We start from the raw sequence: 23742 nt of genomic DNA on the forward strand, positions 1-23742 counted from the left end.
TCTTATTTTCCAGGAGCTCCCAAGCGGAGCCTCATCTTCCACCCCCTCACCAGCCACCACTCCAGTCACTACATAAAGAAGTCTTTTAATAGTGACTGATGAACCTACATGCAGGGCAGCATGGAGACACAGACTTAGAGAACAGGCTTCTGGACATGGCAGGGGGTAGGGGTGGGGGCTGGGGGGAGGAAGGAGAGGGCGGGATGTATGGAGAGAGTAACATGGAAACATACACTATATGTAAAACAGATAGCCAATAGGGATTTGCTGTATGACTTGGGAAACTCCAATGGGAGCTCTGTAACAACCTAGAAGGTTGGGATGGGGAAGGAGGTGGGAGGGAGGTTCAAGAAGGAGAGGATATAGGTATACCTATGGTTAATTCATGTTGATATTTGGCAGAAACCAACATGCTGTTGTAAAGCAGTTATCCTTCAATTAAAAATAAATAAATTTAATTATATATAAAAAAAGAAGTTCTTTAGCTGGAGGACTGTGGCTGCCAGGATGCTTCCCTAAGAGGGATCAGACCCATTTTAAATGTCCCAATATTCCTTTGTCTCTTTGGGACAAAGAGATTCTTGTTTATTTCTAAATAAGATCTTAGGTGACCTTGGTCATATGGGAAAATTCAGGCTGTTTGCTTGTTATGGGAAGGTGCTAATAAAATCAATCTGGGTTTTAAGCACGAATAAATGGAAGCCAATCCCAGAATGTGGCTGATTTTAAATGCACTCTCAGAGTGGAAAGAACACAGGCTTTGGCACTTATGCTCACTGAAGCCCAGTGAGCCAGAGAAGTCTGGGGAAACAGGGTTAGAATTAAGAGCCATCAGAAAAATCAATTGCCCTGGGAGGTGAACACAGGGAGCTCTGGATATATTTAAACTATGAGTCACATGACTAGACGCTACTTAGGCAGAAGTAAAACATGTTTTCCTTTAAATGATTAAACTTAGTTGAACTTAGTACAAGAAAAATTTCTTTTCCCTGTGAATGTTTTTTTCCCCAGGCTTAAAGAACTTCAAGATGAGATTTGTTTTCTTAAAGAAAAACTTATATCCATAGCTTCAAACTAGATACATCTGTGGACTCAGAACACCCAAATGACACCAGATAAGGTAGCCCATCTCCTGCATCTGGATGGTTAAGATAGCACATTTTAAAAAAAAGAAAGGTTAGCCAAAATTCATCTTAACAGTTATTCTGCAGTCCCATCTGGATTCAGGTTAATGTCAAGATGGGAGTTAAAACTCACCATGTTGGAGCTGTCTTGCTTTGGAGAGGTTGGATTTTTTTAAAATAAGTGACAAAGGGAGAGAAAGAAGTCTTAAATTAAATGCAAGCACAACCAACAATTACACCATCGGTTTCAGTTTGAACTGGACACGTCTGGCCTGTTTGCTGTTCTTCTTTTGGGGTTGGTTCACTTAAAAACAATAAACGTTTTTGTTCTTTCTTTTTACTATCCAGTGACCAAAAGCTAGAATTAATTATGATCAGTGCCTACTGGCTTTTTCCCTGCGTGGAGAGAGAATGCTTTCTGTGTCTCCTTTTAAATGTTTTCTTTCTCAAAAGTGGTTACCTTTCTGATGAGGGTTTCTAATGAGGTACCAGATCGCCTTTGGGGCAGGAGCCGCGGGACAGGAAACCCAGGGCACCACTTCCTGCTGCCAGCTCCCAGCTGAAAGGCTGGAGGGGGTAGTCGGTCCGAGAGCGTCGCTCCTTTCCCTCCTTCTGTCCTGTCTTAGGTCTGTCCATGCACGCGAGGGAGAAGGGCAGAAATGAAAGGGTGCGAGGCCCTGCACCTGTGTCATCTTACTCCATCCTCAGAGGTATCCTTACCGTCCTCCCCCTCCCCCAACTCAATCTTTGAGGAACAGGAGGCTGGGACAGGTGACGTCCCCATGCGCTCCACACTGGGGCTGGACCGGACCGTGGAGTCATCTCCGCGCGCATCACCACCGCAGGCAAGCCGGGTTGGCCTCTGCAGTGCTTTCCATAAAGGAACGAAAAAGCGCGGCCGAGTTAGCCCGAGCGCCGGTAGGGGCTCCAGGGTGTTCAGTTCTTAACTGGTTGCGGGGAGTAGGAGGGTCCCTAGTCCCCAGGAGCCAGGGACTGGAGGGCAGACCCCCGCAAGAAAGCGCAGGACCCAAGGTGGGGAGGGGCGAGGAGGAAGGAGTCGGAGGAGGAGAGGATGCCGGGCTCCAGTGCCCTCGTCCCCGAGCCAGTGCCCCCAGACCCGGCCCTCGGTCCCCACTCCCGGCCGCCGGCTCCCCTAGAGCGCTCACCAGCCCCCAAACCACCTCCCCGGGTCTCGGCCCCCACCGCCAGGCCCCGGCCAGCATCCCGCTCTCAGCCGCCCCCGGCCACCTCTTCGCCGCGGGATCTCGTCCCCAGCCCGGCCCCTCCTCCTGCCCCGGGCCGGGCTCAGCACCCCGGCCCTCAGTCGCGCCTACTCGCACGTTCCCCCCGGTCCCGGGCTCTGGTCCCCTCACCGCGACATCAGGCCCCGCTCTCCCAGCACCGGCGGCTTCGCCCCGCCCCCGGCCCGGCTCGCATCCCCGCCTCCAACTGCGTCCCAGACCTGGGATCACCTCCACCCCCCGAGCCCCGGCCCGGCGCGCCCCCCGCACCTCCCGCTCCCGGTTCGGCTCGCATCCCCTCCCCCAATCGCGTCCCGGGCCCGGGATCACCTCCACCCCCTCTTCCCGGCCCGGCGCGCCCCCGCCCCGCCGTCCCGCTCCCAATCGCGTCCCGGGCCCGGGATCTCCTCCCCCCGCCCCCGGCCGAGCGGCGCGCCCCCGGGCCTCCTCCCGCCCCGCCGCCGGCCCGCTCCGCCCGCGCGCCATGGGCAGCGGCAGCAGCCGGAGCGGCCGCGCCCTGCGGCGTCTGCGCAGCCCCGACAGCCGGCCGGCGGGGCCCGACGGGGCAGCCCCGGAGGGCGGGACTGGGCCGCCGGTCTCGGCGCCGGCGGCGGCGGCCCGGGAGGAGGCCCAGGAGGCGGCGGCCGGCACTGATCCCGGCCCCGCGGCGCCCCCCGACGGCGGGGACGAGACCCTGCGCTTGCTGGACCAGCTGCTGGCCGAGTCGGCGGGCTGGGGCCCCGGGGAGCTGGCCCCGCGGGGCCCGGCGCGGCCCAGACCCGCAGCCGGCGCCGGGAGCCCGGTGAGTGTGGGGGCCGCGGCGCCCGTTCCCGCCCAGGGCGGGGGTGCCCTCCCCTCCGGCCCACACCCCGCGCCCTGTCCCCCAGCCCCTGGCGCCGTCCCGCCGTGCGCTCCCTGCTCGCTCCTCTTCCTCCCACCGCCCCCAGTCCCTGCCAGGCTCCCTGGGCTTGCACGATGCCCTGTCCCCGTTGCCCTGTGTCACCCACCGTCTGGCCGTCCCCGAATCCCACCGGGTCTCTTGCTGATCGCACGGCCTCTCCTTCCCAGACATCCCCTCTGAGTCTCTCTGCCTCCTCTGGGTGCTGGTTTAACTGCCTCCAACTTGGGGGTTGGCAGGGACCCAGACATCCCTTAGCAGAAAAGCATCTCCTGGGCTTTCTTCTGGCCAGAGGTCAACTTTTTTTTTTTTTTTTTTTTAAACTGTGGCTCCTTCCAACCTAGGTAGGAGCTGGCCAGGGGGATGCTTGTCTCTCTGGTACCTCCCCCCTCAGCCAACCTCCAGGGCACTGTCAGAGAAGAATCCTAGGAAATGGGACCAGTAGCCAAACAGTGGTAGCAAAGCCCGGCGCCCAACAGACGCGTCAGGATCTTTGCCAACTTCACGAGTTGTCAAGCAACTCGCACCCTGCTAGCTATTTTTAAGATGCTGTGCAATTTCTTTTTGGCTTCCCTCTTCTCTCTTCCAGAACACTTGTAATAACATCCCCGCTGTTCTAGAAAAAGACAATACAAATGAGCACTCTCTTTTGGCAATAGCCACCACTCCGGCAGAACTGAATGAAGGAGATCAGTAGGATCAGTTCACTGGCTTGAGGAGGATGTACAAGACGGCCCCCTGCCCTGGAGTCCCACAGGCCACACTCAACGACTGTTGGGGACAGGAGGGAAGTGTCTTGGGGGCAGCCACCAAGCAGGAGAAAGTGGGAAGCTCCTCGGTGAGATGGAGGTGGGGAGAGGTGGAAAGGACTGAGCCAACCTAGACGGTGCAGGGTCTTCCTCCCCTGACCACCTCCCGCCCATGCCCTGCTACCCTCCCAAAGTGAGCTGCAGCAAGAGGGAGCGAATTATATAACAAGATTCCTTTAGGATTACATCAGTGTTCCGTTATATAACCCTCAAAAGGGATAAACAGTTGAGAAATTCGTGGGAAATTCTGAGGTGGCATGGAAGCAATCTTTGTGTTCAGTTTTCAAGTGCTTTGGAAGTTTCAGAAGTGAAAATGAAAACTGAAAGAGAGTGTCCCATCCCACCCCCTGTCCCACCCTCATTGGCTGAGTATCTTAGAAATTCCTAGGGTGCTGAGGCTGCCTTATTCACCCTTTCAGTCATTTCTCAAGTATTGTTTGAGCATCTGCTGTGTGCTGGGCATCACTCTGGGTTCTTGAGATGAACACAGATGGCACAGTCTTTGCCCTAAAGAAGTTCACAGTGTAATGGGCGAGAGAGATCCACAGAGTGGAACACCGGTGGGCAGTCCGTCTAGAGAGTCCACTGGAGGAGGAGCCGGTCCCCTGGAGAAGTCACATCAGCATCCCAGCAGGACAGGGCTTGACCTGGATCTGGAAGGGTCTATGGCGCTAGCCGGGCAAACAAGCAGTGAAGAGCATTTGGGCAAAGAGAATCCTGAGTGCGAGCAATGGTGGTTGGGGCACATGGTACCCAGGGTGTGGGTGCTAACAGTGGAGTTGAAGAGGGTGGGAAGGATGAATGCCAGGCTCCAGACATGTCATGCTAGGAGTGTTCCGGGTTGAGGCATTTGGACTTGATCATAAAAACCGTGGGTATTTTGAAGGGCTAAGAGGAGTGGTATTTTGTGTCTCAGGAAGGTTAGGCCAACAGCCATGGGGAGGATGAACTGGGCCCAGTAAGACAAGGGGCAAGATGGCTCACGGGACTGCTGGAGCGGTCCACACAAGCAGGTCCTGAGTGAAGCAGGGCAGTTAGAGGGCTGAAGGGGAGATGGAGTCAAGAGACATTAGGAGGTGAAGTTCCCAGCTGTGCTGCTCTTTTGTGTGTGGATAGTATATATCTTCTGTGCCGTAGATATTTCTTGAATAAATCCTGGAGTCCTAGATTATTACAGCAGAATAGATGCTCCCAAATCCTATCCATTCTTTTCAGTTCTGGGGAGACTGAGTAAAACGGCTGAAGGTGCTTCATGTCCTGGCTCTAGAGGTCTCAGGTAGAAAGTTAGCTACTTGTATGGCCAAGTGTGGGGGCTTCCCAGGTGGCGTTAGTGTGGTAAAGAACCCTCCTGCCAATGCAGGAGACATAAAAGACTCAGGTTCGATCCCTGGGTCAGAAAGATACCCTGGAGAAGGAAATGGCAACCCACTGCAGTATTCTCGCCTGGAGAGTCCCACGGACAGAGGAGACTGGTGGGCTACAGTCCATGGGGTTGCAAAGATTTGGACACAAATGAAGCGACTTAGCATGCACGCGTGCACATATGGCCAAGTGTGGAGTCTAAGCCTTTCTGCTTTATAGTTTATGCCCTTTAATTGGGTCTCTGGCTACTGCACATTTTCTAAGACTCTGAGTTATTAATAAATAGGTAAATAGTGCTTTCTCTGTTTTATAAACAAAGCCGTTTTAGTCCTAGAGAATGATCACATACCCAAAGCCACACTGCCAGTGAGTGGAGGGAGCAGTTTGTAGCAAGTCTGCCAGGTCCCATCAACAGACAACCTGGAATGTTATATGCCTTTTTCGTTTTCCACGTGTACAATCTGGAATGTTCCATGCCTTTTTCATTTTCCAGGTGTCTAGCACTTCCAATGCTCTACTCACAGCAGCTCTAATGCCTGGCCCATTTTTCTTTACCAAATGACTTTTTAAAAAAAGTACATAGTCATTTATTAATTACAACCAAATGACTTTTTTTTAACATTCAGTAATCCCGAGTGTTCCTCATGCAAACTCATCAGAACCTTTATTTTGTCTGATAAAGGTACTCCACCTTGCCCTCATAATATGCCCTGAATGTTATTTTTGGCAGCCTCCTTGTTCATTCAGATGTTTATATGCTTAGGGATAATACCATTTTTACTGAAAGTTGTGAGACTCCCAATTATTTATTTAATACACCTGTCACCAGCATCCTTTTCTTTGAGCGTTTTCATGAGCCTGTGCATGTAAGCATGTTGCTGGTCACCCAGGGGCAGAGGCAGAAGAACAAAAATGAAAAAGGCCCAGAATGAGGTCTGGTCCCTGTCCTGTACCAATTTTGATTTCTACTAAACAGAGAGCTCTGAGGTTCACTTACAGTTGCTCAGAAATCGTTAATATGTTGTAATACAGACACTATTTACTCAGGCTATTCCGAGAGCCCGCTCCTAACATCCAGTGTTTTACTTAATCCTTGTCAGAATAGGTCCTTGCCAAATTGCTGTCACTTTCCTCTAACTTAATGTCATAGGGGAGGGGAGAAGCCCCAGAGAGGCAGTTAACTTGGCCAAGGCCATGCAGTTGGAAAGAGCCAGTCCGAGTCTTTCTGAACACACCCTCTGCAGAGCCCTGTGTATATTAGAATTTCTTTCCAGCACTCAGGATCTTTAGTTGCAGCATGTGACCTCTTAGTTGTGGCACGTTAAGATCTAGTTCCCAAACCAGGGATGGAACCCGGGCCCCCTGCAATGAAAGCACAGTACTTAGCCACCGAACCACCAGGGAAGTTCAGTTAGAGTTTTGACTGAGCCAATTTGCCATCAGGAGGGATTTTCACTTGTTCCCCAACTTCTCTGGGGCTCAGTTTTTCTCTGAAATAAGTCTCCATTCCCTGGATCTAGGAACCTTCGCCCATTTCCCTGACTGTAAAGATGTGTCCCAGTCACTGAATATGAGTCCAACCCAGCAAAGGTTATGCTTACTTTTAAGTGTTTATTTTTGAATTTAGAATAGGTAATATACATGTGCATGAGAAAAATTTTGTTCTTGGCTGTTCTCTCCAATTAAAAAAAAAAACCTTAAAATGACCTTACTTATGAAAGGGTTTAAATAAAAAGATGAGCCCTATAATTAGCTTCACTTTACAATTATAAAAGAATGTTTGCTCATTGTAGAAAAGTGAGAAAACAAAACAAAAATACGTATATAAATATATAAAGGAAATAAAGATTTCCGAATAAACTCTGCAGATATTACTGATACAATTTGATGTGGTTCCTTCCAGTTTTCTCTCTTTTGTGCATATCTTTTATGTCAGTAAGATCATAGTGTGTGTGTGCTCAGTCCCTTAGTTGTAACTGACTCTTTGTAGCCCCATGGACTATAGCCCACAAAGCTCCTCTGTCCGTGGAATTTTCCAGGCAAGAATACTGGAGTGGGTTGCCATGTCCTATACACGTGTCAAAACCTATCAAATTGTATTATTTAAATGTCTACAGCTTGTCCCCTGTTAATTATATATATTATTGATATGTGTACATATACATGTATAAAACTGTTAAAACCTAAATGTTAAGAACAAAAGAAGCAGGATATAAAGGTGGTGGTTTAGTCACTCAGTGTTGTCCAACTCTTTGCAACCCCATGGACTGTAGCCCACAAGGCTCCTCTGTCCATGGAATTTCCACATATTGTTAAATAAAATATGCACTGGATTTTCTATAGATACTTCACTTTTTTTCCAAAACCCCTAGTTATAAGAGACATGGGAGGCTTTAAGAAATCATCTTATTCATTTCTTCCACATATGCTTCCTGCTTCTCATTCTGCCATGGTGTGGTGTGATTCAGCCTCCCCAAGACCCAGAGTGATGACACGTCACACGCTCGCCCTGAGCTCAGCCCGGTTCCCATGGCCCCAGCCCAGGCGCCATAGCCTCCCTGGGGCTGGACAGAAGTCTGTCCTACTGACCAGGACAGGCATGCAGGCAGCTGGCTGGAGGCGGCAGCTTGCGTCTGCACTCGGCCTGGAGTGGCCACCAGGGGCTGCTGTGTCTTTGCTGTTCATCCAAGCTCCTGCGAAGCTTCCACCAGCTGGATCTTCTGGGAAATCCAGGGTGGGTCAAGCTGGGAGGGTGTCTAATGCATTTTGCATCTAAGTCAAGTTACAGACAGATTAACAAGAGAAAGAACCACACTTGCAAACCACAAGCGCAGAAAGGAACACAGGTGAAAAAGTGAAAACACAAAGCTGAACTGTCAGGAAAGTTATAAAAGAAAGAGTATGATCTTCCGTTTGAGCGCAGCTTCAGGGTGTCCAGTCCTCGTACGCAATGAACCTCATACGTCATTGCCATCTTGCTTGGCCAGCAGCGTGTCACCCTCAATAGTGAGTAGAACAGCTCAGGGAAGTGGAAATAGGGTGATTATGCAAATGTTTGATTCCAATCTGAGCAGTCTTTCACTCAGTTGCCTTTTTTTTTTTTTTGCTTATGGGATCCTAGTTGCCCAACCGGGGATTGAATCCAGGCCCTCATCAGTGAAAGCATGGAGTTCTAACCACTGGACCTCCAGGGAAGTCCCTCAGCTGTCCTCCTGAGGGCAGAAACTATATCTGAACAACCCTTACAAAATCTAGTGATGAAAGGAAAAGCCCCCATCTGGTGATGACAAAAGCTGGTTCCAGCAGAAATGGGCAAGAAAGAACTAGGGTCCCTACTGGATGACTTCATGAAAAAAATTGCTAAAGAATGGTTGGGTAAAAAGTATTACTTTTCTTCTGTGTTGTCCCTGAGACTATAACTAAGCTCAGCGACTGAAAACTGCAGGGAGGCAGATTGGTGTCAGTAAAAGAAAGCTTTCTTATGTGCCTGAGAGAACTGAAGGTAGGAGGCTTTATATTCATAAGAGCATTATTCACAATAACCAAAAGGCAGAAGCCACCCAAGTGTCCCTTGATGGATGAATGGATAAACAAAACATGGTATATACGTACAGGGGAATATTACTCCACCTTAAAAAGGAAGTAAGTCCTGACATAGGCTACAACATGGATGAGCCTTGAGGACATTATGCTAAGTGAAATGAGCCAGGCACAAGATGACAAATATTGCATGTTTCCACTTAGGTGGGGTGTCCAGAGGAGTCACTCTTGTAGGACAGAAAGCAGGATGGTGATTGCTGGGGATTGTGGGGTGAGAGTTGTTTACTGGGGACAGGTTTCAGTTTTGTGAGATGAAAGGAGTTTGGGAGGTTGGTTGTAAAACAATGTAAATGCACCTAGTACTGAAATGTACACTTAAAAATGGTTAAAATCGTACATTTTAGATTCTGTGTATTGCACCACAATTAATTTTTTATTAAAAAGAAATTTAAAAGAATTTTCAGATAGTCTGAGCTGCCTGAGATGAAATGGGCTGTTTCAGGAGGCAGAAGAGGTGAGCATGTGTGTGTGTGTGCAAGTGTGTGTGTGTGCATGCATGTGATTTCCCCTGCTTGCTCTCGTGTTCATCACCCCCTCTTCCCACTGTGAATTCCTTGCTGATGTGAGAAGCATCTCCTCTTCATCTTTGCACTCCCCAGAGGCACGGTGAATTTTCAAGGGAATCTTTGGGGAACACTGACTCCACCTGGCAGATCTCCAGCATCCAGCAGCCCCCGTGGCCCCTCAGGTATCCCAGGACCAAGTCTGTGCACCTTCGCTGTGCAGCCTGACTCCACATGGAGAGAGCGCCAGGTGGGCAGGACAGGCTCTTCTAGCCAGGGCATGGGATGCCCACAGTAGCGGATTAGCCACCGTGGACCACACCACGGGGCCTGTGTGGTCAGATATACCTGGGGTCAGCTCGCTTCTATTCAGCACCTCAGGTAACAATCCCCAAGAAACACTAGTTTCTTAGGGAAGAAAGTGCTGTCCTGAACCTCTCAGGCCTCAAACACAAGATCTTCCCTGGGCTCTCCTCCTCCTCATGCCTTCAGGTTCTCTTCTCGCTGGGCCAGGTCAGAGGCTACTCTGGGCTGGACACTGGGTCAGATGTTTGTCATGGTGTTTGCAGGTATTATACTAAGGATGAGACAGACAATCTGTCTTCTCTCTGTGGCCCTCAAGGCTAAGTACCTATTACACAGATGAGTAAACTGAGGCTCATAGAGCCTCACAGTCCACCCAAAGGCACATCATGATTAAGTGGCAAAACTGGGCCTTGAACCCTTTTCTGCATTGTGCTATTTTTACTCTTACACCAACTGCTATATAGACAAACTCAGGATTATGCTGCTACTGCTGCTGCTAAGTCGCTTCAGTCGTGTCCGACTCTGTGCGACCCCATAGATGGCAGCCCACCAGGCTCCCCAGTCCCTGGGATTCTCCAGGCAAGAACACTGGAGTGGGTTGCCATTTCCTTCTCCAGAGTATGGAAGTGAAAAGTGAAAGTGAAGTCGCTCAGTCATGTCTGACTCTTAGCGACCCCATGGACTGCAGCCCACCAGGTTCCTCCATCCATGGGATTTTCCAGGCAAAAGTACTGGAGTAGGGTGCCATTGTCTTCTCCAATTATGACTACCCATCAAAGTGACATTGAATCTGATTCAGGAACTATTTTATGTTTATTGTGTGCCCTGCGTAGAGATCTGTAAACTTTAGGCGAAGTGATATTCTTGTTGGGGAGGATTAACTGATGTTAATGTTAACAGCGCTGGGTTTTTCTCCAGTTGTGTCCTCATGTGGGCTGCTCTGGGCAGGGATATCATATCCTTTATGGGCAATAGAACCCTGCGCCCAGCAGGGCACGTGGGAGTTAATGAATGAAGACTTATTCACAGCCTTTGATGACTCCACATATTTGCATATGCTTTTCCTTATCCAGAGTACCCTTCTATTCCTTTCCATCTGGTAAACTCCTAATCTTTCAAAACTCCAGCTAAATGTTATTCATTCCACTCTTCTCGAAAGAGTTTTTCCCATTCAGAGTTGGTTTTCCCTCCTGTTGCAGAGTGTAGGCTTTCCCAGCACCTCCCAGCACCTTATAACTCAGCTATAGAATTCATCACGTGGCATCACATTGCATCTTTATGAGACACGCCCCATGTGCTATGGGCTCCTGGAAGACTGGGTTCTTGACAGCCGCAGTCTGTATTTAGGATGCTGCTTGTGCCAAGGGGGATCTGTTGCACAACGTAGGCTGACGTCTGGATGGGCTGTGGCCTTGCTCAGCTTCACAGGTCAAAGGCTGGATTCCACAGTGTCAAGTGCCTTATGCTGGGGAACACAGTGAAGAAGCTTATTCAGACAAGCCCCTCTGCTGAAGACGGTTTAATATTCTGGGTATAACTAATGTGATAAGAGTATCTTTGAAGCATAAAGTGGCTCATGAGACAGTGAGGAATTACCAGCCCGGATCTAAGGAAGGCAGAATCCAGAGAGGCAGGTGACCCACCGGGCTGTGCTTGCCTCAGGTGAACGTGAGCTCTGGGTCTGACCATGTCCAACAGTAAAGGGGACAGAGTTTAGGGCCCAGTGAAAACAGAGACTAAGAGTAAATCCTTCACTCGTACGTTCAGGACCCTCACGGGATTGCAAGGCGAGTGTCACAGCACAGAACAGTGCAGGAGGGCACAGAAGCCATAGTCTAGCTATCCCTTAGGTCTGCAGCCCCAGTTCCCATCACCTGGCTGATCCAAAATACCTGAATCCGTGCAGTGCAGTTCAGTCGCTCAGTCATGTCCGTCCAACTCTTTGAGATCCCATGGACTGCAGCACGCCAGGCCTCCCTGTCCATCACCAACTCCCGGAGTTTACTCAAACTCATGTCCATTGAGTTGGCGATGCCATCCAACCATCTCATCCTCTGTCGTTCCCTTCTCCTCCTGCCTTCAATTTTTCCCAGCATCAGGGTCTCTTCAAATGAGTCAGTTCTTCTCATTAGGTGGCCAAAGTACTGGAGCTTCAGCTTCGGCATCAGTCCTTCCAATGAATATTCAGAACTGATTCCCTTTAGGATGGGCTGGTTGGCTCTCCTTGCAGTCCAAGGGACTCTCAAGAGTCTTCTCCAACACCACAGTTCAGAAGCATCAATTCTTCGGCACTCAGCTTTCTTTATAGTCCAAATCTCACATCCATACATGACTACTGGAAAAACCATAGCTTTGACTAGACAGTCCTTTGTTGGCAAAGTAATGTCTCTGCTTTTTAATATGCTATCTAGGTTGGTCGTAACTTTTCTTCCAAGGAGCAAGTATCTTTTAATTTCATGGCTTCAGTCACCATCTGCAGTAATTTTGGAGCCCAAAAAGATAAAGTCTGTCACTGTTTCCCCACCTAGTTGCCATGAAGTAATGGGACCAGATGCCATGATCTTAGTTTTCTTAATGTTGAGCTTTAAGTCAACTTTTTCACTCTGCTCTTTTACTTTCATCAAGAGGCTCTTTAGTTCTTCTTTGTTTTCTGCCATAAGGGTGGTATCATCTGTACATTTGAGGTTATTGATGTTTCTCCCTGAAATATTTTTTTTAATTTATTTATTTTAATTGGAGGCTAATAACTTTACAATATTTTGGTGGTTTTTGCCATACATTCACATGAATCAGCCATGGGTGTACGTGTGTTTTCCATCCTGAACCCCACTCCCACCTCCTTCCCCATCCCATCCCTCAGGGTCATCCAAGTGCACCAGCCCTGAGCACCCTGTCTCATGCTTCGAATCTGGACTGGTGATCTGTTTCACATATGATAATATACATGTTTCAGTGCTATTCTCTCAAATCATCCCACCTTTGCCTTCTCCAGCTTGCTGGATTTAATTTCAAGTGGGCCCAGACTGAGAGTGCCCCCTAGTGCCTGAACAGAGCAAGTGGATGTCCTCCCCAGAGGAAGGCATCTTCCTCTCAGGCCTCAGAGAACACCCACAAAGGGTTTTCAAGGATAATGAGCATCAGACAAGAAAAAATAATCAACCACCCAGAGAGTTGTTCCTGATGGCTCAGACGGTAAAGAATCTGCCTGCTATGTGGGAGACCCAGACTCGATCCCTGGGTCGGGAAGATCCCCTGGAGAAGGAGGGAATGACAACTCACTCCAGTGTTCTTTGCTGGAGAATTCCATGGACAGAGGAGCCTGGTGGGCTACAGTCCATGAGGTTGCAAAGAGTCAGACATGACTGAGAAACTAATACTTTCAGAGAGCCAAGTGAAAATCAGAAGAAACAAAAACAACTAAAATAGGTTAGTGAGGGCCTCAGTTATTTATTTGAATTTCCAAAGGTTATTGGCCAACAAAGGTCTGTATAGTCAAAGCTATGGTTTTTCCAGTAGTTGTATACAGATGGGAGAGTTGGACCATAATGAAGGCTGAGCGCCAAAGCATTGATGTTTTCAAGCTGTGGTGTTGGAGAAGACTCTAGAGAGTCCCTCGGACTGCAGGGAGACCAAACCAGTAAATCCTACAGGAAATCAACCCTAAATATTCATTGGAAGGACTAATGCTGAAGCTGAAGCTCCAGTACTTTGGCCACCTGATGAGAAGAACTGACTCATTTGAAAAGACCCTGATGCTGGGAAAGATTGAAGGTGGGAGGAGAAGGGGACGACAGGAGGATGAGATGGTTGGATGGCATCACTGACTCGATCGACATGAGTTTGAGCAAACTCCGGGAGATGGTGAAGGACAGGAAATCCTGGCAAGCTGTGGTCCATAAGGTCACAAAAAGTCGGCCACAACGGAGCGATTGAACAAAAACAACAATGTTAAAGAATCCACCTGCACTGCAGGGGATGCAGGAGACACAGGTGCCATCCCTGGGTTGAGAAGATCCCCTGAGGAGGGCATGACAACCCACTCCAGCATTCTTGCCTGGAGAATCCCATGGATAGAGGAACCTGGCAGGCTATAGTCTGTGGGGTTGCAAAAGAGTCGGACACGACTGAAGCGCCTGAGCACACATGCATGTTTATTTGTGGAGAAGAACCTATAGAAATTGACCTAGCATATTTGAAAAACGACCAAATAGAACTTGTAGAAATGAAAAACACAGTAAACAAAATGAGATTCTGATGGTTTGGGTGAACAGGAAATTAGAGATTTAGAGATCAGTGCCCTGTAAAACAGAGCTGAAGAAATGACCAGCACAGAGAGACCGGGATCTGATGAAAGACAGCTTGAGAAAAAAGCCACAGCAAAACTAATATTACATTTGAAATACTTAAGTCTTCCCCTTTCACTACAGGAACAAGGCAGAGATGCCTATTATCATGACTTCTTTTCAAGGTAGTACTGGATGTCCCAGCCAGTGCAGGAAGGCTTGGGGGAAAATATGGAAGGATCAGAAAGGGACAAAACTGAATGGCCATTATTCCCACATAATGTGAGTGGGAAGAAATTAAGTCCAAAAGAATCTACAAATAAATTATTAGGGCTAATTAAGAGAGCTTAGTAAAACTGCTGAACACGAAATGTATGTATTTCAATCGTATCTCTGCACAAACAAGCAGGGAGAAGATAAAATTTTATTTTAAAAAGATATTATCAAGTATCTAGAAATTGGTTTAAAAAGAGGTGTCTATGACTTCTACAGTGAAAATGATTAAGACTTCTTAAAAGACATTAAAGAAATCCTAAACAAATGGAGAGATGTTCCCTGTTTATAAACTGGAAGGCTTGTTATTATAGAGATTATGACATGGGGAAGGGGAAGGGAGGGCAGGGTGACTTGAGAAAGTGACAATATATATATACACACTGTGCTGTGTGCTTCTGTGCTTAGTCGCTCAGTCACGTCCGACTCTTTGCGACCCCATGGACTGCCCACTAGGCTCCTCTGTCCATAGGATTCTCCAGGAAAGAATACTACAGTGGGTTGCCATGCCTTCCTCTAGAGGATCTTCTCAACCCACGGATCGAACCCAGGTTTCCCGCATTGCAGGCAGATTCTTTATTGTCTGAGCCACCAGGGAAGCCCATATCTGTACAGTACCATGTATAAAACAGGTGGCTAGTAGGAAGATGCTGTATAGCACAGGGAGCTCAGCTTGGTGCTCTGTGATGACATAGAGGGGGGATGGGGGGAAGGAGGCTCAAGAGGGAGAGGATATATGTATACTTACACTGGATTCACTTCATTGTACAGCAGAAACCAACACCATATTGTAAAGCAATTATACTCCAATTTTTAAAAAGAGATATCAAGTCTGCTTGGAATGATTTGTATATTGATTCAACCCCAACAAAAGCCCCAAGGGGGACAAGCTGACTATAACACACGCGTTTGGAAGTGCAAAGAACCAGGACCAATCCAGCTTCATTTGAAGCTGTGGTCATTGAGACGGGGCGGTGCTGGCGACAGGACAGGCATAGATCATTGGGAGAGTTTGCAGACAGACGTGAGTGACGCCTGTGCACTCCTGACTCCGGACAGACAAGGTACAGCAGAGCAGCAGGGCAGGCTGCCAGGCAAGGGCTTGGGTGGACATCAGGACCTCCACTCCCAGAGTGAGAGGTGGGGGCTTGCTGGCCAGTAGCTCCCAGGGAGGAAAGGGCGGGGGGTCTCTTGTTTTGAGTTGTGTAGGTCACTCCCCTCTCCCAGCCTGTTTCCCACCTACCGAACAGGCAGTTGGAGCTAGACAGTAAGGGAGCCTTTCCACTTTCCAGCTCTGGTTTATTAGCCATGGTTGAACGCGGCAGCTCTGTGTCAGCAGGAAGCCAGTGCAAAGGCAGGCTGCATCACGGACAACCTTCTGATGCCTCTTCCGTTTGTCCTTCTCAAGGTGTCCCCAAAGCGGAGCACTGAAGACCACCCAGAGGGCAGCTGTATCTCTGAGTAAGTATGGGGCAGGGAGGTGCATCTCTGCAAGAAATCACAGCTCCCCTCCTCTGCCACCCCCCAAGCACCTGCATCTCTGCGCCTGCCCTCACTCATTCACTCAGAAACTGTGCAATGCTCATCTGTGAATGAGGCGCGGTCCTGGCCTTCAGGAGTTTCCAGACTAGAGGGGTGATGGGTGGGTCCCCAGTAATCCTATTACAGTGTTAGCAGGAAAACACATTTAAACCCCCTGGAAAGTGTCAGCTGAGGACTCCAGCCATCAGGTGTTGGCACAACCCTGGGCTGTGTGAGGATTCCCCGGGCCCCTGGAGCACACTGCACCTGGGGGCTGGGCTGGGCTGACCTGGGCCCCAGCCCATCTGCCCTTGCTTTCTCGTCTCTAAGGAGTCACCGTGATGGCCTTTGTCCTTGGGACACAGGGGATGGTGGTGCTCAAGACCATGGATGTGAGAAGCAGTGAAAACGCAGGCTCAACAGCTATTTTTATTACCAATTCCAAATGGTTGCGGGGCCAGAACCTTGCTGGTTCCCCTTATTTAACAAACATTTGCCTTATTTAACAAACCTTTCCTTGAAGAGTGAGGTCTCTTCAGATGGGCTCAAGGGAGGTCCAAGAGGGGACAGAAACAGCCGGAGGGCTCGTGGAGGAGCTGAGGCTTAAATGGCTTGAAGGACAAGTGGTTTCACCGAGGAGGGCAGGAGTGCGCCAGGTGGCTAGAGCCACAAGCAAGATGTGGAGGTGTGAACAGGACCCCGGACACAGGCTGGTAGCATTTAGAATAGAGTCTGGGGGAGAAGGAGGGCTGAAACCAAGAGCTGTAGGTGGCCTGGCCTGCACCAGATTGGGGTGGGGGTTGGGTTCCCAGCCAGAGATGGGCTGGGTCACGGCATTGAGAGCACCAGATCCTGGCCACTAGACCAGTGGTCAGTGACAGGGACCCTGGCCCTTCAGCTTTGCAGGAAAAATATCCACAAAGATGAAAAATAGTGAAGCAAGTCAAGTATTGATTAGGAGGGAAAAGAGTGCAGTCCGTGGATAGAAACAGACAGACTCAGAGGGAGAGTCCCTGAGTTGCTGAGCGGCGCTCTCACGGTAGTTTAAATTACTTTTATGGGATGGTGGTGGTGGTGGTTTAGTCACTGAGTCGTGTCCGACTCTTTGCGACCCCTGGACTGCAGCCTGCCAGGCTCCTCTGTCCATGGGACTCTCCAGGCAAGAACACTGGAGTGGGTTGCCATTCCTTTCCCCACTTTTATGGGATATTTTCTCCCAATTTTCCTTTGGCCAATCATTCTGATTTGCCAGGTTCATGTCCATATTTTATGTATCTCAGGATCCTCCCATGTATGCACAGGTATCTCTTAGCCAAGATGGATCCTACCGGAAAGGTGTCTGGGTAGAACATCCCTTGACACTGCTCCTCTTTTGACCTCCAAGGAGCCTTTTCTATGCATGTATGGTTGGGGAGGTCTCCTGACTTTGGGAATGAGAAATATGTGGTTTGTGCAAGGTACAGCCTCCTTCCTTAATTGCCCTGCTATTCTCGTCTTGGAGTTTCAGAACAGAGAGAATGTATCTCAATTGCTTTACCATGGGGAGGGGGCCCATCTGTTTCCTGCCTCAGGGCCACTGCTGTTGAGTAGGAGGATGCTGGGTGGGCCCTGGACCTCCATCATGGCCCTGGAGGTGAAGCGGTGAGAGCTTGTACGCTGACTCAGCCCCCCGCCAAGGCCAGAACCTCCCTCAGCAGATTGGAGCATCCCTACCCATCCACCCCGACGGCCCCCTGCCCCTCACGTGTTCTGCAGACAGCACCGGCCACGCCTTGCACACCAGCTCCAGGGGGACTCGGCCCCTTGGGCTCCCATGCGGGACTGGGTGCCGGGTCCCACTGCAGTGACCAGGTACCAGTGGCCAGCTCTGCTCAGCTGACCCAGAAACCCATGCCTATGGCGATGCTGAGGACACCGGCCCAGCCTGGTGCCCACACTGCTCGGTCCTAGCTGCCTATTTCTACTGATTGTAAAGATAATTGGCAGTGACTTTCAGTTTTCATCAACCCAAGGACGTTAGGAGGATTAAATTCCACCTTGAAAGAATTAGCTATTTATTCTTATTTTGAAACAAATGGGTGCCTTTCCCTCACACGCACATTCCAGGATGTCCTTCACCAGGAGTACTTCATTCATTCATTCACTCCCTCAATAGACTTTGGTGACAGCGTGCTGAGCACCACCCTAGGCCCTGGGCTCAGGGCTGGGTGACTCCCAGGCAGGTCCTGGCACAGCGACTGGAAGGGGAGAGAGTCTTGCAGATGCGGTCAGGGCTGTGCTGACCCTCGGGAAACAGGCTCTGAAGCCACACAGGCCCTCCCCAGGGTCTGGATTGCTGGCAGCCTCCCTCCTCAGGGGAGTCTGGGGTCACAGCAAAGTCCAGAAAGCCAGAGAGGGCATGGGCTGCGGGTTGAGGCCAGTGGGAACTGGAGTCCAGCAGTGGGATGAGGAGCCAGGACTTGGTCACTTAATACACTGCCCAGTGGGTAGGGGGCCTGGTCACGATCCAGAGGACCCCACGCCAAATCCTGTTCTGTAGGGCCAGCTCCTGCGAGACCCCCAGAGGGTGCAGACACAAGAATGAGTCAGCCGATAGAGGATCTCGACACAGTTCACCTTTCTGAGGGCTCTGCAGGGTGAAAGATTCAGGGTCACATGCCGTCCACGCATGGTCTCATTTATGCCTCAGAATGAACTTAGGAATGCAGTTCTATTTTAGAGAAAACTGTCACTGAGCTAGTAAGTGGCAGAGCCGGGATGCAAACCAGGTCTTTCGACCCCCAGGCCCTCGCCCCGAAGCACTGCCGGCACCGGCTTCCTCACAGGCTAAGGTCTTGGGTTACACAGCAGGAGATGAAACCGAAGAATAAGTCAGGAGCTGCTCATGGAAGAGGTTGAGGATGTGTCCCCAGGGCAGAGATTTTCAGTCTGAGTTTGAGGATGGATCAGAATTCCATCCATGGCCACTGCGGTTGTCCAGTAGAGATGTGGAGTTTGAAGGTAGTAACATCTTGCTTCCCGTGTCCGTGTTTCTCACCCATAGAGCCCCAGGCAGCTGCCACAAGAAGCCCGAGAGGCAGTCGGCCATCACATATGACTACTCTGAGGAGGAGCTGATGGCCAGCATTGAGCGGGAGTACTGCTGCTGAGGACAGTGCGGCAGCAGCCCCACCGTCACCCAGCAACCAACCAATGTGCCATTCCTCCCAGACCCGGCCCCAGCGGACCGGAACTGGGCTGGGGGGCGCATGTTCCAAGATCTTTCACAACTGGCCTCTTCAAATCCACATTCAGACAGTTCTGAACGTGGCTGGCTGCTGGCCATCATGCTTGCTGGCAAGAGATGGTCAGCCATGCAGACCCAGGCAGAAGGAAGGTGTGGGTGCCGGAGAGAGCTGTCTACAAGGGTCTACTGGATCCTGAAACACTTCCCCTTTCTGATGCCCCCTTGCCACCTGCTCCGGAGGAGGCTCATTAGCTGAGAGTGGCTCAGAGCCGCAGCTTAGGGGCCTCACACGCGTCCCACAGTGCCCCGGGGAGGTCTCCCACTGGAGGGCACATCCAGGAGGTATGCCTTACCGAGCTGGAGGGAGTCACCCTTGGGTCTGCGAATGAGTCTCCTGGAGATGTTGCAGATTCTGATTCCATGGGTCTGGGGCACGGCCTGTGAGTCTGCAAGTCTCAGCAGTTCCCAGGCAAGACCCAGGCTGCTGGGTCCCAGCCGCGCCCAGAGCGGCGGGGATGAGCCCGAGCCTTCGGCCTGGCTGGATCTTCCTCCCCTGGTGCTGGAGGCCTCTCGGAGCCACAGCCCACCCCCCTCCCCTGAGAGAGGCCTGTGCTCCTGCAGTGTGTGTGTGTATAGGTGGGGGACCAGAGCCAGAGTCCCCAGTTCTGATCCTTGCCCTCGAACTAACCTGCAGTGACTTCCCCACTCTGGACCTCGGTGCCCCTCTCTAGAAAGTGAGTCCCAGAGGTGTGCTCCCCACCCCCCTGCTCTGACCATCTGGGATTACATAATCCCAGGCGTCCTTGGTCTCTGTGGTCCCCCGGGGGCACGGGACTGCCTCCCCTGCTGGGATTGAGCCCTGGTCCCACCTGCTCAGGGCTGCCTGCTCTTCCCACCGGGTAGAAGGAAGAAAATCACAGCGGTGAGGCCAGAAGAGCCTTAGAACATCCCCAGCAGACCAATGAGAAAGCCAACACCTTGTGAACCAGGAGGACCCCGGGGGGAGACCCGCAGCCTGACCGGAAGGGAGACCCCTGCTGTGGGCCCAGCGTGGCTGCTGTCGGAAAGCTCAGGGTGGCAGGCTGTCAAGAGCCCAGGAGGCAGAAGACCGGGAGGCAGGCCCTCCAGAGCACCTGGCCAGGACATGGGTAAAAAAGGGCATGTAGAGGGCACCTATTCGCCTCCCGAAGCCAGAACTGGTCCACCAGCGTACAGGTGATTCCTCCACGGCGTCACCTGCAGGAGCATCTCGGGGCTCGAGGAACGGCCACCTGGCACCGTGCCCAGGCCACAGGCCTGCTGCCCAAATGGGCAAACAGGCATTTCCACAAACCTCTGTGACTTGGCAAGGGTGTCTTTGATCAGATGTTTCATGGCAGGGAGATTTTAAACTTCGAGGTTTCAATGGAACCATGGAGCCTTCCAGCAAACGCCCTGGAGGGTTGGCTCAGAACCTCCCCCAAACCAGAGCTATTTCTCATCCAAGCCCAAACCATTTGTTTTGATATGATACGATATGATAACCATTTGTTATTATCTTAATAATACAGATACTTCTTTTTGAAGTTAAAATTTTGTTTCTCCCTAGTAGACAGACCAGGCCTTGACTTTAACGATGTAAATGTTTAGTTTTACATCATTCATTTGGTGAATTAATTCAGCCAGAAAGTTGACACCTTGTACTTTCCTGTGGAAACCTCATAAAACCCTTCACGAGACAAAAGCATTAAGGAAAAGAATTCCTCATGACATTTGATGTCACTGATGGGGTGAATACACTTCATCAAAGCTGAAAAGTCACAGCGGTCGTTCTCAGGTCTTCATATTTTTTTTTCCCCCAATTCAGGAAAAAATGTGTCTTCTGGATGGTGTTTGAGAATAAAGCGGCATGTCCCAGCTTTGAGGTGTTGCCACCCTGTGTCCAGGGGAGGGAGGCCGATCACGCTTGGTGGCAGGGACTAGGGTGCCAGTCCTGGTAACAAGTGCTTCTTGCAGTAGGTGTGCGGACAGAGCCACCTGGGTGCCCAGCTCTGCTCCAGGCCTTCTCTTAGTCGCTCGGTGTTGCCTCTCAGCTGCAGCTTTCTGCCGTGGAGCTGAGCGTGGGATCTTCTCATGGACACAGGGAATGTGGCTGAAACAGAGGCAGGAAGAAAAACGTCTCTGTGTTGAAAGTGACAGTGACACTTGGATGTCCGGGAAAGTCCCAGTGCCACAGACGTGCCTCCTGCTTTGTATGGTGGCAGGTTCCTCTAAGAGGCTCCCAAGCGCAGGAATTTAGAAAATGTGCCCCGGCCCCAGCTCTGAGAAATGTCGTGTCCTTCTTCCTGGGGAGGGAGCCACGGACTTCATTGTGCCAGCCACAGGCCTTCTCAAAGGGGTCCTGCCCAGTTCAGGCTCCCCATCCTCACCTAAAATAAGTTTTTCCCAAGACACTCCCCTTGATGTGCCAAAGTCTCGGGTCCGATTCTCACTGGGCTGCCATTCTGGGTGGGCTGAGCTTGCAGGGGAGGGTGGAAGTTCCCACGAGCGTCTGTTCAACCCACATTCATTCTCATTTTCTGAGCCCCTGCTGCTTTGAGCCCGGCCCTCTACGAGACGCCAGGGTTCCGGTAGCAATATCTGGTCTCCACCAGTGAGAACGTTCTGTTTCTAGTGAGCAGAGACACACTCATCAGTGCTCCGGAAAAGCTTGTTGTTATTCAGTCGCTCAGTCATGTCCAACTCTTTGCTACCCCATGGACTGCAGCCCTCCAGGCTCTTCTGTCCATGGGACTTCCCAGGCAGGAATACTGGAGTGGGTTACCATTCCCTTCTCCAGGGGATCTTCCACACCCCAGGGATTGACCCCAAGTTTCCTATGTCTTCTGCGTTGGCAGGCAGGTTCTTTACCTCCGTGCCACCTGGGAAGCCACCACCCCACCTGGTAGGGATGTCCCTCAGCAAAACCACCTGGGCACCTCCTGTCCCAGTTCTTGTGATCCACACACACAGCCATGTCCCCAGGTTCCAATACCAAGCAGGGGCCGCCAGGGGTCAGGTGCCCAGCACACCAAGCCCGAGGCCCAGCCACTGTCCTGGCCCAGTGTCTGGGCCAGGGCATGTGTGCCTCTCCACGCAGCCCCGATCCAACCATGGGCCCCGATCCAGCCACGTCGGGTCGGCCTTTGAGAAGCGATGTGAGTAGACTCCTCAGCCCAGAGGATGGACACGCACTCCTGTGCACGATTTGCCTTTGGGGTCAAGGTGTTCTCCTCCCCTCTAGACACACCCCCTCTGTAGATCTCGTGGGTTTTCTGGGCTGTTTCTCTGCCTTGGCACCCTACCCCACACCCCCGTCACCTTGGCATCCCCGGACCCGCAGGTCCATCTGCTCAGTTTGGGGACTCTGCTGGGTCTCTCATGAGTTCCTGTCCCTGCACCACATCCTGTCTCTTAGGGTCACTGTCTTTCATGACCTAAGGTCTAGTTCCTAGAAAACTCTCATTTGATAATCTTGTCTGGTTACTTTGGGTGTTGAGAGTATATTTGGCTTTTCCTGTTACTCCATCTTGGGTAGAAGTGTGAAATTCCTATTACTATTACGTTCATGTTTAAACTGTCACAACTTGGCCAGTGGGAGCCCTGTGCCATTCAGCAGTCCCTGACACCCTTGATGGCAGCTGGCAACAGAATACTCTAAGCCCGTTGTTATTTCTGTGCTCGTTACCCTTCAAGGAGCCCTGAATGCTTTTGGTAAACAACTAGGGCTTTTTCTTCTATGTGTAAAATAAAACTGCCAGACCCTGAGATAGGCCCCTGCTCTCTCTACCTAGTCTTCACTTTATAAATAAGGAAATTAAAGGTCCAGTATCTTTCTCAACACAACACAGCTAGATGGAGTCAGATCTCCACCCAGGCCTGTCTCAGGTACTCCAAGGTTTTGCACCTCAACAGCTAGAAGCATAGATTCCCTATTATTTTTAAAGACAGCGGGGTCAACTGTGAGAAAAGCAAGTGTCGGGGCAGGGGGAGACGAGGAGTTTGATCATTTATAGGTTGGGATGCTGGTTAGACACGTGTCAAGCAGACAGCTGGATATAGAATTTGAAGCCAGCTGCATAAGTGTAAAGGAGAGACAGAAATGCGGCGGTCTTTATGGTAGAGATACCATCTTTATCTAAATCACAAGGCTGGAAAAGATCACCGAGGTTGTGAAGAGAATACAAGAGGGGTCAGGGAAAGGAACGAAGACAAATAAGGACAGTGAGGTTAAGAGGAAAGCAGGGTGGTGTGGCCTGCAGGGGAGCCATCGACCCTGAGCAGGGCTGCTGACAGAAGAGCCTGAGGACCAGGAACCGAGGCCACCAGGCTGCCTCTGGTGGGGTGCTGATACACAGCCCGGCACAGTGGCTTAGCGACAATGTACTCACATTACTTTGCCAACAAAGGTCCGTCTGGTCAAAGATAGGGTTTTTCCAGTAGTCATGTATGGATGTGAGTTGGACCATAAAGAAAGCTGAGTGCCAAATAATTGATGCTTTTGAACTATGGTGTGGGAGAAGACTCTGGAGTCCCTTGGACTGCAAGGAGATTCAACCAGTCCAACCTAAAGGAAAT

The 23742-nt window shown here is 50.7% G+C and overlaps 1 protein-coding gene across 1 annotated transcript; it reads left to right on the plus strand.

Moving 5' to 3' along the window:
* Positions 1-1906: 1906 nt before the first annotated feature.
* CYS1 (cystin 1) lies at positions 1907-21044 on the plus strand. The gene is made up of 4 exons (XM_061431386.1): positions 1907-1936; positions 2007-3167; positions 15808-15860; positions 18964-21044. Exons 1-4 carry the CDS (start codon positions 1907-1909, stop codon positions 19067-19069), a joined length of 1350 nt encoding a protein of 449 aa, XP_061287370.1. The 3' UTR covers positions 19070-21044.
* Positions 21045-23742: the final 2698 nt, after the last annotated feature.

The sequence above is a fragment of the Bos javanicus genome, chromosome 11 (genome assembly GCF_032452875.1).
Source record: "Bos javanicus breed banteng chromosome 11, ARS-OSU_banteng_1.0, whole genome shotgun sequence".
NCBI lineage: Eukaryota > Metazoa > Chordata > Mammalia > Artiodactyla > Bovidae > Bos > Bos javanicus.

Bases quoted from the DNA above. Each gene is read 5' to 3' on its own strand.
- CYS1 (XM_061431386.1), top strand. From the start codon at position 1,907: ATGCGCTCCACACTGGGGCTGGACCGGACC. The intron at 1,937-2,006 runs GTGGAGTCATCT...CTTTCCATAAAG, and splicing joins CACTGGGGCTGGACCGGACC to GAACGAAAAAGCGCGGCCGA. The intron at 15,861-18,963 runs GTAAGTATGGGG...TCTCACCCATAG, and splicing joins GAGGGCAGCTGTATCTCTGA to AGCCCCAGGCAGCTGCCACA.